This window comes from Gopherus evgoodei, chromosome 10 (assembly GCF_007399415.2).
Source record: "Gopherus evgoodei ecotype Sinaloan lineage chromosome 10, rGopEvg1_v1.p, whole genome shotgun sequence".
In the NCBI taxonomy this organism is placed as follows: Eukaryota; Metazoa; Chordata; order Testudines; family Testudinidae; genus Gopherus; species Gopherus evgoodei.
Window position 1 is genome coordinate 36,055,632 of NC_044331.1, and position 16,722 is coordinate 36,072,353.

A 16,722-nucleotide genomic window follows, 5' to 3' on the forward strand; every position below is an offset into this window, starting at 1 on the left:
AGAGGCCCTTTTATCCACATCTGGTGAGTATGTCTGAAGTCAGCCAAATTCGGTACATATATCCCAGATATATTTTGAAACCACTGGATTGAGAGAGTCCCTTGACCTCTTTGTGCTGCTTCCAGACTTTCCTGGGAGAAGGGGACAATCTCGTGAAAACCTCTAAGATGATATCATACTCTTTACATGGTGAAATACCTCAAAGATTCTCATGCTCCCTGTCTTTGCATTGGAAAAAGAAAGAACTCCCAGATAGAACTACTTGGCTGCAGACAGTCTGCAATACATTTGTCAGGGGAAAGCTCTCAGAAGATTCAAAAATGGTTCTAATGATTTCTCTACAATGTGACTTCCCTTCTTTGAAAGTAATCAGGCACTCTGATGAATGTAACACTTTTTCCTTACTATGATCTATGTGCCATCTTCTCCCAGTACATTAGCAGATTTATTTGTTTCTAATTTCTTCTTTGCTCATCCTGGTTACCAGACCCTCCACAGCACTTGTTATGTTATGGTTCCTCTGCATGTTGCTCTCCCATGGTTCTTGTTTTATTGCTTTATTCTGTTATCTCTGAAGAGTTAAAAAAAATTTAAAAAAAAAGTTTATTAATACCAATTACCCCTCTCTTTCTCCCCCAGAACATCCCTGCCACTTAATTTCAGATGTACTCACTGTTGCAGCCATTGCTGCTGGTAGTCTCAACCAGGCTGGCACCACGCTCTGTTGAGCTGGCCCTTCGAATGTGGGCCTTCCTGACCGTGAATAAGTGACCAAAAAAAGGGGGACGGAGGAGAGATGAAGAAACACAGAATGAGAAAATATTGGTCAGAGAAGAGAGACTCAGTAAATGAATGGTGCTTTCACTAACAATGTAATATTAGCACTTTGCAACCTCCAAACACAGGTGACAAACTTTTAATATTCAGCCCCCTTATGAGGTAGGGGGGAAGCAGAAGAAATTTGCTCAAACCCACACAGCATGCCCGTAGAAGCGCCAGGATTAGAACTCAATGTATGGGTCCCAGCTAATGTTGCTCTGGGCTGCCTCTAAGGCCTTTTTTATGTAATTGGTCACTATAATACAGTTTTAACTAATTAATCATTTAAATCTGCTAAAAGCCCTTTCAAAATGCTGAAGAAAGGGATGCTTTCTACACAGCTGTTTTAAACATAGCTAACCTCCTTTTGGAGAGCTCAGTGAATACCTCACCATCTTGACTCTTTAAAAAAACAAAAACCCACCACTTTAGACATCTGTCTTGAGAGAAGCTGTCAGTTTTGCTCCTGTGTGTCCAGTTTTTGTCCTGTGGTGACTTTAATTCCTCCACACAATGTGTTGCCTTGGCTCTGTTCCTAAATGGGGTTTATTAGATGGATGGCTCCGATCTTGTTTGTTAAGATACTCTTCTCACATAGGTAATTTAACCAGTCAACGTGGGTTTAAATTATGTCAATGATTCACTGATCTATAACTATCCCTAGCGTTCCATTTGCCCCCTCTATGCTGTATTCTTCCTCTTTAAATTCTATTGGAGGAATTGAAGAAGTCATAATGTTCTATAACTTAACACAATGGGAAAAAACCTCTCTCAGGTGGATTATAGACCAGATTCAAATCAGCCATCTCTTTTACTCTTTTCTAGTATACCTTGTACAGCCTTCTCCTGGGGTAAGATGTCCCAGGAGCCTTCCACAGACATTTTGAATTGCTTGTAGTGAAATCTGCCTTTTGCTCTCCTAGTAACACCAAGCACGGTAAATACCTTCCTACTTTCCTCAGTGGTCTGTCTTCATGCCATTTTTTTAGTTCCCATTTAGATAACAGCTGGAGTATGCTGAGATCTGCATGGGTGGCGAGGGGAATGGCCAAGGAGCTCTCTCTTCTCCCACCCCCTTGTGTGCTATACAGGAAGCTGGCACACTCAGTCCTTGCTCTTGCTTAGCAAACTGGTTAAGCTAGCTATATGGCCCCTTTGTGCTGCTCCACAGCAGGGGCTGGAAGCTGGCCCTATAGCATTAATAATTGTTAAAACAGAAGTTCAGGTTCAGAGCTCCCCTATATAAAACCAATTCTCTCAATTAAAGAATCCTTCAAACCCCTTTTTTCAATTCACAATGTAAATATTTAGCTGCTATTGCTAAAATATAGTTAATGTTAACACTATGCCATAGATCCCAGCAATTGTGGAGGACGGTTGCTTGGTGAACTTTCCAAGGGGACAGTGTGGACATACTTGTACCACATTTTGGTAAAAGGGACTCCCTCTTCTAAACAGGCAAAGTTAACATGCATGTTTTGCTGTTCATGGAACAGTAGAAATTTTCTGAAGAAAGTTCAATAAAGCAGCAAAGAAAACTAAGTTGCTAAAACTCAAGCCATTTGTAGTACCTGCTTCCTGATGCAATATTTGTGGGTGTAGAGAGCAAGTTTCCCAGTAAAGAAAGATACAAAATCATTTTACAACATTTCATTCTATCGGAAGAGACATAAAACCAAGACCTTGCCTATGACCATTAAAGTTCTCTTTGCATTTTTTTCTAAGGGAAGGAAGCATGTTAATCCCAGTACCCTGGCCATATTCCAACCTGGGTAATCACATTCTGCCTTCCTGAAATTCAGCCAGGCCTTGTCTACACTAGCCCTTCCCCCAAATTATATACCACTCTAGTTCAGCTCCACAGATGCTAGCAATGATGGGAGTGTTAGGTTAGACAGCGCTCTCACATCTGTCAGCATTTTTACCACCACCCTATTAAGATCTGCTCTGAGCAGCATTGAACATCATGAGGGTAAAAACAATCATCTTTCACAGAACCTCTGTCTACACTATTTCTTCACTATTACTAGTCAGGATGGAGCTGCACCACTGGAAAATTTGGGGAAGGAAAAACCCAGTGTACACACAGCCCTAGAATTTGTTAGATAATGTAGCTTTCTTTATTTCATCAGGGGAGTCAGTTAGGATTTCCTGTCCTAAACTGTTGTGTAATATTTTGCTCTGTTAAACAACTGCCAGATTTCTCCTGGAGCTGGCTGCACTTTAGTAACCAGAGAAGTGATTTTTGACATATAGGAGCCAAGGAGGCTGTTCAGTCACTGTTTGAAAATCACTTTGGATCTCTCTAAATGACAAAGGTAGGAGATTATCAGGTTCTGTTTACTCCCAGGAGACAAACTACCTCAGAGAGGTATTTGATGGAGATGATGATCTGACACAGAATTACCATTCCTCACGCCCCATCTTGATCCTACTGTGGTAAATGGCAAAACTCTCAAGAACTTCTTCAGAGAAAGTGATGGGTCTTTTAGAAAGGCTTTAAAGCTTCACAAAGGCCCCAATCCTGCATCTGTTAAAGTCCATGACACTTTTGCTGTTTACTTCACTACAAGCAGGATGGAGAAAAAGGAAGAGTCTTTGTTAATAAAGTCTCATCCTCCCTCCCCCCCCGCCCCATGGGAAGGATCAACGAGATCATTTCTGGGCCGTAGGGACAAAGGAAAATTCTAGCACTTTTACCCTGCACTGTACACAACTAGTGTGTCTACCACTAGCTCTATCCCTTTAGTTCTATCCTGCTGTCTCCACACCACTGTCCATTTCATCATTTTCCTCTCTTCCCTTCCACAGTGTTTCCGTTTCACTCAAACAATCCTTCATTTTCTCATGCACCCTCTTCAGCCATCTATCATTTCAAATGCTCCATCTTTTATCACTAATTCTCTCCCATTTTCCCTCTTTCTCCAGGTTCTGCCTCTCAAAATCAAGTTCTGCTGATGAATCCCTGAGCATGATCAAATACAGTATAAAAATGTAGCTGTTTCAGATTGCTGGCAGGTTGGGAAGCAGCTCTGGCATAAGAAAAAACAAATCTTAGTAACCACTTTTACTGAAATTCTTTCACAACACAGCTGATAAAGATTTGATTATTCAGATACATCTGAGATCCTGGATTGCTCTCTGCTGTTAACCCAGCTCTTTTTCCCACAGTCCACTTTTGTGAGCTACCTTCCCCATCAGCCACATTTGAGTTTTATAAATAAGGGGAACATTCTAGCATATCCACACATAACATACACAGCCCAGAAATCTGCCATAACAACAAAGTCCAGGGTAAGGGGCAACAAGGTAAAGGAGATCTGGGTTCTGTTCCCAAGTCTGCCACAGACTTGCTATGTGACTTAGGCAATTCAACTACTGTGTCATTTTCTCTATACATAATTTAGTGTTACTTATGCTTCCTAATCTCAGGGAGTTGGTATGAGTCTAAATTAATTAACATTTATTACCTGCTAAGATCATGTGGTGCTAGAGCCATAGAAATTCTTATAAATAAATACAACAGAGCAATCCACTTTGTTTTGTGGAGTTTCAAATCTAGATCAAATATAATGCCTAGATTAAAGACAGGTGAAAAAGTAGGCATTTTATAACACTCAATTTTTCAACCCAATACACTGTCTAAGAGGACAAGTCAAGAATGACATGAACTCACAGGCTGGCCCACCATAAATCCTACACTTAAGCCCCAAAAGATTCAATGGTAGCTGGGGTGGCTTGATTTATAGGTAACAATGTATTTTAAACAAGCATAACACCTAGCCTCTGTTTGTCAGAGGGTGGTGATGGAGGGCAGGAGAGAGATCACTTGATCATTACCTGTTAGATTCACTCCCTCTGGGGCACCTGGTATTGGCCACTGTCGGTAGACAGGATGCTGGGCTGGATGGACCTTTGATCTGACCCAGTACGGCCATTCTTATGTTCTCATGTTCTTACTGTTAATCAGTATATTGCTCGCTCTGACTAACATGTCAGAAGTGGCAGTGGAATTATTCCTTAAAATAGAAAGCAACAAGAGTGCAACATTGATCTCGCCACGTGTAGTAGGTATGACAGTAGATTGCTTGTGGCATTCACAAAGGTGCTGACCACAGTGGACCGCCGCTTTGGGGCTCAGGAAATGAGCACTGAGTGGTGGGATCACATTGTCGTGCACGTCTGGAATGATGAGCAGTGGCTGTAGAACTTTTGGATGAGGCAAGCCACATTCATGGGACTGTGTGATGAGCTCGCACCAGCCCTATGGCACAAGGATTCAAGAAAGCGAATTTCCCTGCCATTGGAGAAGCGCGTGGCAATTGCACTGTGGAAGCTGGCTACTCCACCGTGCTACCAATTGGTTGCTAACCAGTTCAGAGTGGGAAAGTCTCGTTGGACTCATGTTGACAGAATTGTGCAGGGCCATTAATCCATCCTGCTCCAAAACACTGTGACTCTGGGCAACATGCATGACATTGTGGATGGCGTTGGACAAATGAGCTTCCCTAACTGCGGAGAGGTGATAAATGGCATGCATGTTCGAGTTGGGCACCAGACCACCTCACCAGCAAGTACATTAATCAGAAGGGGTATTTCTCAATGGTTCTCCAGGTGCTCGTGGATCACCGTGGGCATTTCACAAACATTAACTCAGACTGGTCCAGAAAGGTGCATGACCCGCACATCTTTCATAACACTGAACTGTTCAGGAAGCTGCAAGCACGGCCTTTCTTCCCAGACCAGAAGATCACCCTAGGGGAAGTCGCAATGCCATTGTGATCCTGGGAGACCCTGCCTACCCCTTAATGCCATGGCTTGTGAAGCCATACACAGGGTACCGTGACAGCAGCAAGGAGCAGTTCAACAACAGGCTGAGCAAGTGCAGAATGACTGTTGAATGAGCTTTTGGCCATTTAAAGGCCCACTGGTGCTGCCTCTATGGGAAGCTGGACCTGGCCAATGACAATATTCCTATGCTTATAGCCGCATGCTGTAGACGCCATAATATTTGTGAAGGGAAGGGTGAAAGCTTCACTCAGGGCTGCACTGCTGAGGCTCAGCACCTGGAGGCTGAATTTGAACAGCCAGAGACCAGGGCTATTAGAAGGGTGCAGCGCGGGGCCATAAGGCTCAGGAATGCCTCGAGGCAGCAATCTGAAGCTGAAAACCACTAATATTTGTTGCTATGCTTGGGAGTGCAGTGCTTGTAATGTTAGGAGGGGATTGTGATTGGTGCAGATGATGCAATATGAAGGTTTAAGATGACTGACGGTTGCTTTGCAGGGCTCTGTTTTCTTTCAGTTAATAGAATAAAGATTGCTTTCAAACCAACACAATTATTTTATTAAAAAACCAACAACAACCGGAGAAGAGAGACAAACAGAAAAACACATCAGCATTGAGGGAGATGGGGGAAGGGAAGTTCCCAGTAGGAGGTGGGGTCCCAGGATGGTTAAAGATTTGTGTATGTCCAGGGATCAGATCCAACCTTCTCCTTTGGAGTACAGTGCAATGGGTACTGCACTTCAGCAGGGCTAAACTGCAGAGGGATGGGTGTTGAGTACAGTGGGTACTGGGAGTTCGCAGTGCTGGACTGTGACAGGGCAGGAGTGGAATGCAGCAGGTACAGACTGGAGCCAGGAGGTTGATAAGAGTGTGTTGGCGGTGTCTGGGGGGCGCATGGGAAAGTTTTGCGACAGCGGCTGCAGGGGAGGGCAGGTGTGGAGCTGCTTCATTTGCATTGCTAGTATCGCCTGGAGCATGTCCGCTTGGCGCTCCATAATCTTTAAGAGCCGCTCTGTGGCTTCATTCTGGGGTACCGCATTCTCCTTTTGGTCCCTCTCTTCGCTGTCCCGCCACTCCTTCAATTCCTGATTGTCAGCCGCGGAGTGCATCATAACGTCACGCAGAAAGTCCTCCTTCGTTCTTTGTGGCTGCTTTCTATTTCTGCACAGCCGTTCAGCTGGCAATAACAAAGAGGGAGGCTGGGCTCCCAAGTTTAAATGTAACATTTTACAGAAGCAGTATTGTTTGCAACACACAGACCACTGATTAAGGGATTTAAAACACAGTCACTAACTGGCTGACCCCAGGCAAGCACACATGAGCCACAAGATCCCCAAAATGGTGAGTAGCCGCAAGGGCAGGGTAAATCAGTGTTCCCGGACCCTGCTGTACACTGGGCATGTGGCTCTTGAGGACAGTCAGCACTGTAGGGGGGGCCTGATAATCATTCCTGTCCCCACATTTTCCACAAGCTGTGTTCATTATGGAAGACATCTCACTGCTGAGGGTGAGCAGGGAATCAAGAGAGAGTCTTCTCCAAGACTGTGGCTTCTGCCCTGGCCCTTATGCGGCTCGCCGGTGTGCAGCAATGGTTTCTCCCCTCCCCCCCACTAACAACGAAGTGGCGTGGGAAAGTTACCATTAATGGGGCAAGAAACAAAGCAGCTCTGCCAAAGAACCTGTGGCAGCAGATTGCCCAGTATCTCCATGAGAGTTTCCTGGAGATCTCAGGGAGATTCCTGTGAAGTGAGGGAGTCAATCAACAGCCTGTTTCGACGCTCAGACGAGGCATGTGTTGGTATGCACATCATACAGACACAAGCCTGCTTTCTGCAACCCTCCTATCCCCAACAACTTTCTTGAGCAATTCCAAAAATCAAATCCACTTACCAGAGGCCTCCTCTCCTGTTTGTGCTTTGCCAATCTCCGACAGCTGTGACTGGCTAGCCTCCTCTGGGGTAGAAAAGAGCTCCTGGCTGCATGCATCTTTGACCTCCAAGTCGTCCTCTGCCTCTGGGTCGCCCTCCCCATCCTCGTCCAAGACTTCTTCCTCCTGGCTCGGTCCACTCTCAACTGGCATGCAAGCCACCAAAGTATCCACAGTGGTCTTCGCAGTGGAGGTGGGGTCACGGCTGAGTATTGCATCCAGCTTTTTGTAGAACCAGTAGCTCGTGGGCGCAGCAATGGAGCGATGGTTTGCCTCTCGCGCCTTGGGTAGGGCATTCCGCAGCTCCTTCACTTCGACCCTGCACTGCAGTGTGTCCTGGTCATGGCCCCTTTCTATCATGCATCATGAAATCTGTCCTTAGGTATCATAATTCCTATAGCTGGAGTGTAGCTTGGACTGGACAGCCTCCTCTCCCCAAATGCTGATAAGGTCCAACAGCTCAGCATTGCTCCCAGCGGGGGATCACCTGGTGCGTGGAGCAGGCATAGTCACCTGGAAAGATGCACTGAGACCACTGCACGTGTCACCAAGCAAACAGGAAGACTTTCAAAATTCCAAAGGAATTTACGGGGTGGGGATGACAGTTGCTCACGTGAGGGCAGGGCAATAGAGTTCAAACTGATAACCAGACAGGCAAGAACAGGCATTGTGGGACACCTCGTGGAGGCTAATCACAACACTGTAATCAACCAGGGTGTCAACACTGGCACCATGGCACTGTGCCCCCAGCACAGAAAGCTCTACGTCTCTCATCGGGGTGGTTTTTTTACAGCGCTGCTACTGCGCAGTTTCTGTGCACCGAGTGGCTTGGCAGTGTGTACACCTCAGGAGTTACAATGCAGAAAGCTGCTTTACTGCGCAGAAACTTGCCAGTGTAGATAAGGCCTTAGGCAGTACTGAAGCATACCATATTAGGCTTCTCCAGAGTGACAAAGACTGCAAGGCTAATATTCCCTTTATACAGCAAGTGATGTTCCTTTGTGACAAGAGAAAACATTCCCTTGTTTTTTGAGCTCTCCCACAGTAGTCTGTATTATACTCTGGATTCAAGGTCCAATATGGGAAGACTGAGTTGCTGCCCCTTTGTTATTTCCCTAGGGAGGAATTCATCCTGTACATCCCCTGCACAAAGCCCCAGACAATGGACATGCAGTTTAGGATCCACCCTGCAAACCAATGAGCAGCGAAGCTGCATGCATTCTTTGTGGATGTTATTCTAGTCCCTGAATTAGACTAGTGGCAGCGTTCCCTTGCATGACCCACACACAGGGATCTTTGGCCATTAGGTCCATTTAACTGTGGACTCAGTGGTCAATGCCTCCGCCCCTTCCCCAGCTCTACTGCATGCATGTGGAGAGGAGTCCCCATGCTTGCTCACTCCTGTGCTATGCATCCTGTGTATATAAAAACCTCTGAAGTTCTGTTGCATTGGGGTCACTTTTCAGCTCCTCTACCCAAAAGAAAATCTCACCTCTAAAGAACTACAAGACTGCTGGCACGTATTTTAAAAGGTTAGTAAAGGCTTGGTTTTATTATTATTTCAGTGAGTTCACAGCAATTCTAGAAAAGTATTCTCTTGCCACTAACAACTCTGGAGCTTAATGAAATGGAGAGGGTTTCCTGTCTCAGTGATAGGGAGGATTGATTTAATCAAAATGGTGACTGCAACGGTTTTGATACCCTTTACAACTGTTTCTTGATTATTGAGAGTATGTCTATAAAATAATTTTGCTTCTTCTAATTGTATTTGGTTAAGGGGGAAAATGAGCATTCAGCAAGTTTCCATTACATCAGCTGATGAAACAAGTCTATTTGTGAAAAGGGACTTCTAGTGGAGCAACTGAGTCTGCTACACAAAGGGCCCAACATGGATTTGGAGGGATAAAGACTTGAGAAGTGCAGGAGGATGAGTCAGTCGCAGCGAAGACTGCAAGTGAGTGATGTGTGAGAGCTATAGGAGCAAAGTCACAGCTCGTGGAGTTAGTGGTCACTAAGAATAAAAGTGAACTAGACTGTATTTCAGGGATTACAATGCTGGCAAAGGTGGAAATATGTGCAAATAGTTTTATGACAGGATATGAGCTGGAAAAGTACTGTTGATCTACTCCCCTGCTGTTAAAAGTGTGACTACTGATTGGGCTGACCTATATAAATCTGAGTTAAGTCAGGGCACTAATATTAGCCCTGAGCTAACGATAGTCTCCAGATACTCAGGAGAATAAGCATAAGTAAAAACAGGATACCTGGGATGACTAACAAACGAAGGATATGTGAATAATGCTGCTAGGAAACGTTTTTGCACAAATGCACATTTCACTGTGTTATTCTGGAACAAGAACCTGATTTATTCTTATCTTAATCTCCAGTATAACTCCCAGCACTTTTTTTTTTTTAAAATACAACTGTAAAATATTACAGGAACATTCTGTGGCAGATGACATACCAATGTTTTAAGGTGGCCTACAAATGTATTTTAAAGTAATAACTGTGAGATTACTTTTCAGAGTAGCAGCCATGTTAGTCTGTATCCGCAAAAAGAACAGGAGTACTTGTGGCACCTTAGAGACTAACTAATTTATTTCAGCATAAGCTTCCATGGGCTACAGATTACTGCAGTGCTGAATTGTACAAACATCTACAATCTTGTCTATGCCAGACAGGGTTTGCTGGTATAGCCTGCTATACCAGCAAACCATCCTAACAGAGATGCAGTTTATATCAGAAAAACGGTTCTCTTGCTTATATCAGTTCCCTGAATTAAATGACTTCTTTTCTGGTTTAATTGTGTCCACACTAGGGCTTTTTCTGGCATAGTTATGTCAGCTAGGGAGGTGATTTTTTGTCCCACACTACTAACTGACATAAGTATGCTGGCAAAACTTAAATATAGTCCAGACCTAAGGTAACCATAGCTGACAGCCACTAGCATTTTTTCCATTTTTTTTTAATTAACTTAAATAACAAACAAACTTGAACCTGAGCTTGCTCCTGAACGTAGCTGTTTCTAAGGTTGTCCTCTTCAGATTCCTCTGTCCCTGTGCCTTTAGTGCTCCTGAGTTGGAGCTAACTCTCTTAGTGGGGCAACCAAATTGACTCAGTAGAATAGCTCTGCTCTCCCCATTCCCAGCACAGCTATACCAAGGGAGTCAGAAATTGTCCCTGTATGTGGCAATTCTATGGTACATTTTATTTTTTACAGTTGAAGGGTAAAATTCTCTAAAGTGCCTAAGTTGACTTTCAGTGGGACAGAGTATCCTGTATAATGAGATGCTTTTGAAAATTTTAGCCAGTGTTCTGATTTCTGAGCACTGCAGCTGACGGGCTTCTACCTGTACTTTTTTGCAAACTGGCAATGTAAAGTGAGTTATACCTTAATGTGTTATACTCTGATTTTGGATATGCTTTTAGTTATGATAGGAAACTGTGGGTCACAATGAGCTTTCGTAAAGTGAGTACAGCTGACAAAGCTGAAAAAAGGTATTCCAGAGAACTACAAATTAGAAAATAAAATATTAATAGCAAAAAGGCGATTAATTTTGCTGAATAATCATGCCTATCTAATGTATAATTCATTACATAATTTTAAATTCAAATAATTAGTATATGATTACCTGAAAATAAATTTCTACTTGATTGACTAGCTTCAGTACTCTGAAGCACTTTTACCTGCAAAGGAAGTAGAATGCTCCAATTACAAGAATTCCTAGAACAACCACTGAAGCCAAGAAAGCTGCAAACCGTTCACTTTTAATTTGGGTCTTGAGACTAGGTAGCAAAACTTCTTCACAACGGGCTCCTGTATAGTTCTCAATACACCTGTGAAACCAAGTTTAATATAAATTAGATTTTTTGGCAGGAGGGGGGAGTCATTTTCTGACTCAGTACAATTAATTTATATTCATTTCTATAGTGCATATTCATATAAATACCATTTGTAGAATGATGGGAATTTCTGACATTATCCCTTGATTTTTGTAACATGACTGGAATGGGGTAAAGAAGCATCATTCTCCCCTAAAGTACACTTAAATTATCTCTTTACTATATATGCATTGTGAATCCAGTAGCTACATTATGCTCTCCTGCAGACATGCCTGTGGAAGGGGCAGATTTACTTAGGAAAAAACGGGAAGTTGCAGTTTGTTCAGTTCCAAGCACGTCATCTCGGTAGTGGGCATGAAGTTTTCCTTGTCATATAAGGAGAAGAGAGTGTGGCCTTCCAAATGTACAGAACTAAAATCAGTGGAGAGGAATCATGCTGCCTGTGCCTCCTTATCTGCACCTTTTGTAGATTTACCTTTTTCTCTCTTCCAAGAGCTGCTACTGTTATGACAGATCAAGGAAATGGGCATTCATTGCGACATGGGACATGAAAAACACTTGAAAAATTGCTATGATAGTTACATTTGTAGTATATGCAGTGAAATAAAAGGCATACCAAAACACATTACATGTTTTTAAAAAGCAGTTTTATTCACAGAGGGACCTAGTTAAAAGGCTTCACTGCTATTCCTACCTTGTGTCAGGCTTCTCAGAAACTTCCAAAACTAAGGAGAGGCAACTTCTTTGGAGATCACTGTAGCTTCTGACACAACATAACAAAGTTCCTGCTGTTTAAGTGTATATTAGTGTCAGGAATCAGTGCCTGCACCAGATCTAGTCTGGAAGCAGGGCCTTCAGCAGAGCCAGGCTCTGGCAACCTAACAATCCAACTGGTATGTAGTAGGCTGCTTGATTGACTGAAAGAATAATCAGACCTGCAGCAGCTCCAGTTCAGTGGCTGATCAAAGCATTTGTCCACAGCTGTGATAGCTGCTCTTGCCTTTCCTCACTCCAAGGTCACTGGGTCCTGTCTCTCTGCTCCAATTCCTGACTCTGCCTCTGCCTCTGACCCTGGTGCCTGACCTCTGACTCCAGCTCTGATGCTTGGCTCAGTTTCCTCGCTATTGATTTCTGCTCTAACCACTGTGAGTAACTCCTGCTCAAACCACTGGGAACAACCACCCATGTCCTGGTCACCAGCAATTACAAGTAGTGCTAAAATATGTGCTAAGGGGACACACCTCACTGAGCCATATGCACAGGCCAGGTAAGCTAATCACTCCTGTACACTTTCGATTTTCCAAACTGCCAATCACTTTACCAAACTACAAACAGAAGGGTGACTCCCATGAATTTTTTATCTATTGTGAGCTCTCCTAACTTCTCTTCATGACATCCTGAGATGGACTATGTTACTTCGTTTTACAGTAATGAAGAACAGAGGACGTATTTACAAGCATTTGCAGGAGCTCCTACAACTAACCCAATAGGCTCACTTTGAAGATCTGTCCAATGTCTGGCCTGGCTGTTTGGGTGCATTGCTGAGTTCTGGATTTTTAGCCTCTGTAAGTAGAACAGAGATTTGTGATTCAAGAAATTCTGTCATCCTCAGTAAATGCTGTACAAAGGGCCAAATTATGGCTTCACTGCACAAAGAGGCTGCACATTGACAGTAACACTTGGGTTTTAGGAGAGGTGTTCCTGATGCAGACATAGGGCCTGACCATCCACTGCCTTGTTTTTTATGTAGTCATTTACCCCTGTGAAAAGGTACTCTCCCCATTTCAGAGAGGTGTAAATGGCTACACAAGATCAAAGATAATCGGGCTTCTATCTCCAGGATTATTTGGGGAGGCACAATGAAACCCAAAATTTATTGTTCTGTGGTACAGAGGTATACATCATTAAGTCTGTAGAGTCTCAGGCCAAAATCCACTCATCTGAACACTTCCCCACAAACCATCTACCTACTAATCCAAGGTGACAAAATATACTCCACATGTATGAACTATGCAGCACAAAAGATCTTTTTTTAAAAGTCCTTTAAAAAAAAGCACTGAGGAAAATGAAGAAAGGTCTGAAAAGCAGACTGTCATTTTTTCTCATTTAATTTAAAAAGTTCAAATTTTTTCTTTCAGATTTTGTACTCAAAATACCAGAGTTTTCAGACCAAAGCAAATTTTTACTACCGAAATAGTCATCCAACACTTGAGTTAGAGCAGCCTGAACCTGTATAGCTATAGTTAATACTCTCATGCCTAAATCAGACATAGAATTCATGCTACTATATCAGTGAATTGGCCTGAGTTTGACCTCTGTTTTAGGTGAGTGATATGATTCATATGCCATCTACAATGATGGTTGTTGTAGAAGGTAGCAATGACTTTCCATGTGATCAACATCGTTGTTTATTTAAAAGGAGTTAGGCTTCTAGCGAAAAATATTGATTTTATATATACTGTTTAAAAATTGTGAATGCATCACTGAAGAATTACTAACCAAAAACATCACTTTGGAAAATTTAGATTAGACTTGGCAGATCACCTTTTATATGTTCCAGTTCGCTATCATTCAAATCAGGATTTATTACACTTCATAAAGGGTCAGTATATTATTATCTTGGCTATGATGACAGTGCAGTGCAAAAAAAAGACAGTGGGCCAAATTCTGCTCTTAATGATACCAGTGTCAATCTGGCTAATTCAAATGAAGTTGTTATATTTACACCAGTGTAACTGAGAGAAGAACTTAGCTTGCTTTTTATGCAACTGTAGTTCAGATTTCAGTTTTGCTAGGTTATAGCCAAACTTATGGGCTAAATTATGTAAATATTATGTATAGCTACAAAAGTGGTTGCATATTGATGTTGCAAAGGCTGAGTTTGCATCCCTTTTTTGGCAGACTCTGGCTCTATATACAGCTTCATTTGTCATTTTGTCTCTGATTAGAACAGAAATAATCTCGGGGGGGGGGGAGGAGTGCACAGGTGAAATTATGAAGTCAAGAAGCACATGTGCAGAAACATATAGATCACAGTTCTTGATCCTTGGGCCCCATCTCAGAATGTTCCTTGTTGCTCCTGTCAGTGAGTTCTGCCAGGAGACATAATCAAGGCAGAAAATTTCACTTCTCCCTCCCCCACTGCCCTGTTGTACACAGGTTTCCTGGCAGGCACCTGTGTGCAATCCCCTGCTAGTATTTGACCCATAAAGTTATGTTACTGTGAAAAGGTTTGCATACAACATTTCATAACTGTTAACTGGATTTAGAACTAAATTACCTATTGACTGAATGTTGTTCAGTTGGTACTGGTGATATTATAACCAGTCCAACTTAATGGTTTGTTCATAATTCATACCATGTAAAAGTCAAAGAAATATATTTATATAGGCTGAGGCTACAAAACTTATTTACAGACATTTCTTATCTAAACTTCTTTTAAAGACTGGCTGACTGCACCATAGAAAACTGCATTTTATTCAGTAATCACACTGTTTATATTGTATATACTTTCTGTATCTTCTTTCCCCATTTTTCATTACTAGGAACTTTTGAAGGAAGACAGGATCTTTGTAGTTTAGGAGTACATCTGTTCCTGCTTCTTACTCCTGACTTTGAAGTTACAATCCTTTGTGACATTACTATACATTGCTATAGCAGCTATTGTAATGACGCAAAGGATTATTTGCTGAATTCTGTAAGGTGCCAAGTGCCGTTGGCTGATGAGGGTGTTCAGTGCCTCACATGACTGGGCTCATAATCATACATCTCTACAACAATATACTGTAACATCACAAGGACTGAGACTTCGTCAAGAAAAAGAAGTTGGAGTTGACTGTCCAATAGAGGACAATTCTAGAATATCTGTAATCAATCACACAAAGAAATCTTCCTGATTTCTGAATTCCTCTGTCACACAGAGATCATATTCTCAATTTGTTGTCCAAATGTTTTCATCTCATTTTCCATCATCAAATATCAAAGCTATATAATAATGACTAAATGAACACTGTTTCTTTAAGTCCATTGCTTCAGACCTGATCTTCTCAAATTTACTATCCATGCAGAAACTTGATTCCTTAGAGATATCTAGACCCAGCTTAATCAACTGATTGCTGTAAGCTAACATTTCAGAAATTGTGGAAAAACAACATTGCTTGCCTCATAACCTAAGTCATGCAGAACGCAATGCCATCCACAGCCTCAGAAACCACCCTGACATTATCATCAAAGAGGCTGATACAGGAGGTGCTGTTGTCATCATGAACAGGTCTGACTACCAAAAGGAGGCCGCCAGACAACTCTCCAACACCAAATTCTACAGGCCACTTCCCTCAGATCCTCCTACTGAGGAATACACTAAGAAACTGCAACATCTACTCAGGACACTCCCTACACTAACACCGGAACAAATCAACATACCCTTAGAGCCCCGAACAGGGTTATTCTATCTACTACTCAAGATCCACAAACCCGGAAATCCTGGACGCCCCATCATCTCGGGCATTGGCACTCTCACTGAAGGACTGTCTGGATATGTGGACTCTCTACTCAGACCCTATGTCATCAGCACTCCCAGCTATCTCCGTGATACCACTGATTTCCTGAGGAAACTACGATGCATTGGTGACCTTCCAGAAAACACCATCCTAGCCACCATGGATGTAGAGGCTCTCTACGCAAACATCCCACAAACAGATGGAATACAAGCTGTCAGGAACAGTATCCCTGATGATGCCACAGCAAAACTGGCTGCTGAGCTCTGTGCCTTTATCCTCACACACAACTATTTCAAATCTGATGACAATATATATATCCAGATCAGTGGCACCGCTATGGGCACCCACATGGCCCCACAATATGCCAATATTTTTATGGCTGACCTGGAACAATGCTTCCTCAGCTCTCGTCCACTCACGCCCCTTCTCTACCTACGCTACATTGATGACATCTTCATCATCTGAACCCATGGGAAGGAGAGACTGGAAAAATTCCACCACGATTTCCACAGCTTCCACCCCACCATCAACCTCAGCCTGGACCAATCTAAACGGGAGGTCCACTTCCTGGACACCACGGTGCAAATAAGTGATGGTCACATTAACATCACCCTATACCGAAAACCTACCGACCGCTATGCCTACCTTCATGCCTCCAGCTTCCATCCCAGGCACATCACACGATCCATTGTCTACAGCCAAGCACTGAGGTACAACCGCATCTGCTCTAATCCCTCAGACAGAGACCAACACCTACAAAATCTCCACCAAGCATTCTCAAAACTACAATACCCGCACGAGGAAATAAGGAAACAGATCAACAGAGCCAGATGTGTACCCAGAAGC

At 43.0% G+C, this 16,722-nt stretch overlaps 1 protein-coding gene across 9 annotated transcripts in view; it reads right to left on the reverse strand.

The window, feature by feature from the left end:
* Positions 1-479: 479 nt before the first annotated feature.
* Positions 480-16,722, reverse strand: part of NRG4 (neuregulin 4) — a 54,428-nt gene continuing 38,185 nt past the window's right edge. For all 9 annotated transcript variants that reach the window (XM_030577980.1, XM_030577973.1, XM_030577977.1 and 6 more), the window contains 3 exons: positions 11,222-11,371; positions 674-753; positions 480-571 (listed from right to left, as the gene is read on the reverse strand). In XM_030577980.1, the coding sequence (XP_030433840.1) occupies positions 558-571; positions 674-753; positions 11,222-11,371 (244 nt within the window). In that variant the 3' untranslated portion in view covers positions 480-557. The remainder of the gene's footprint in view (positions 572-673; positions 754-11,221; positions 11,372-16,722) is intronic.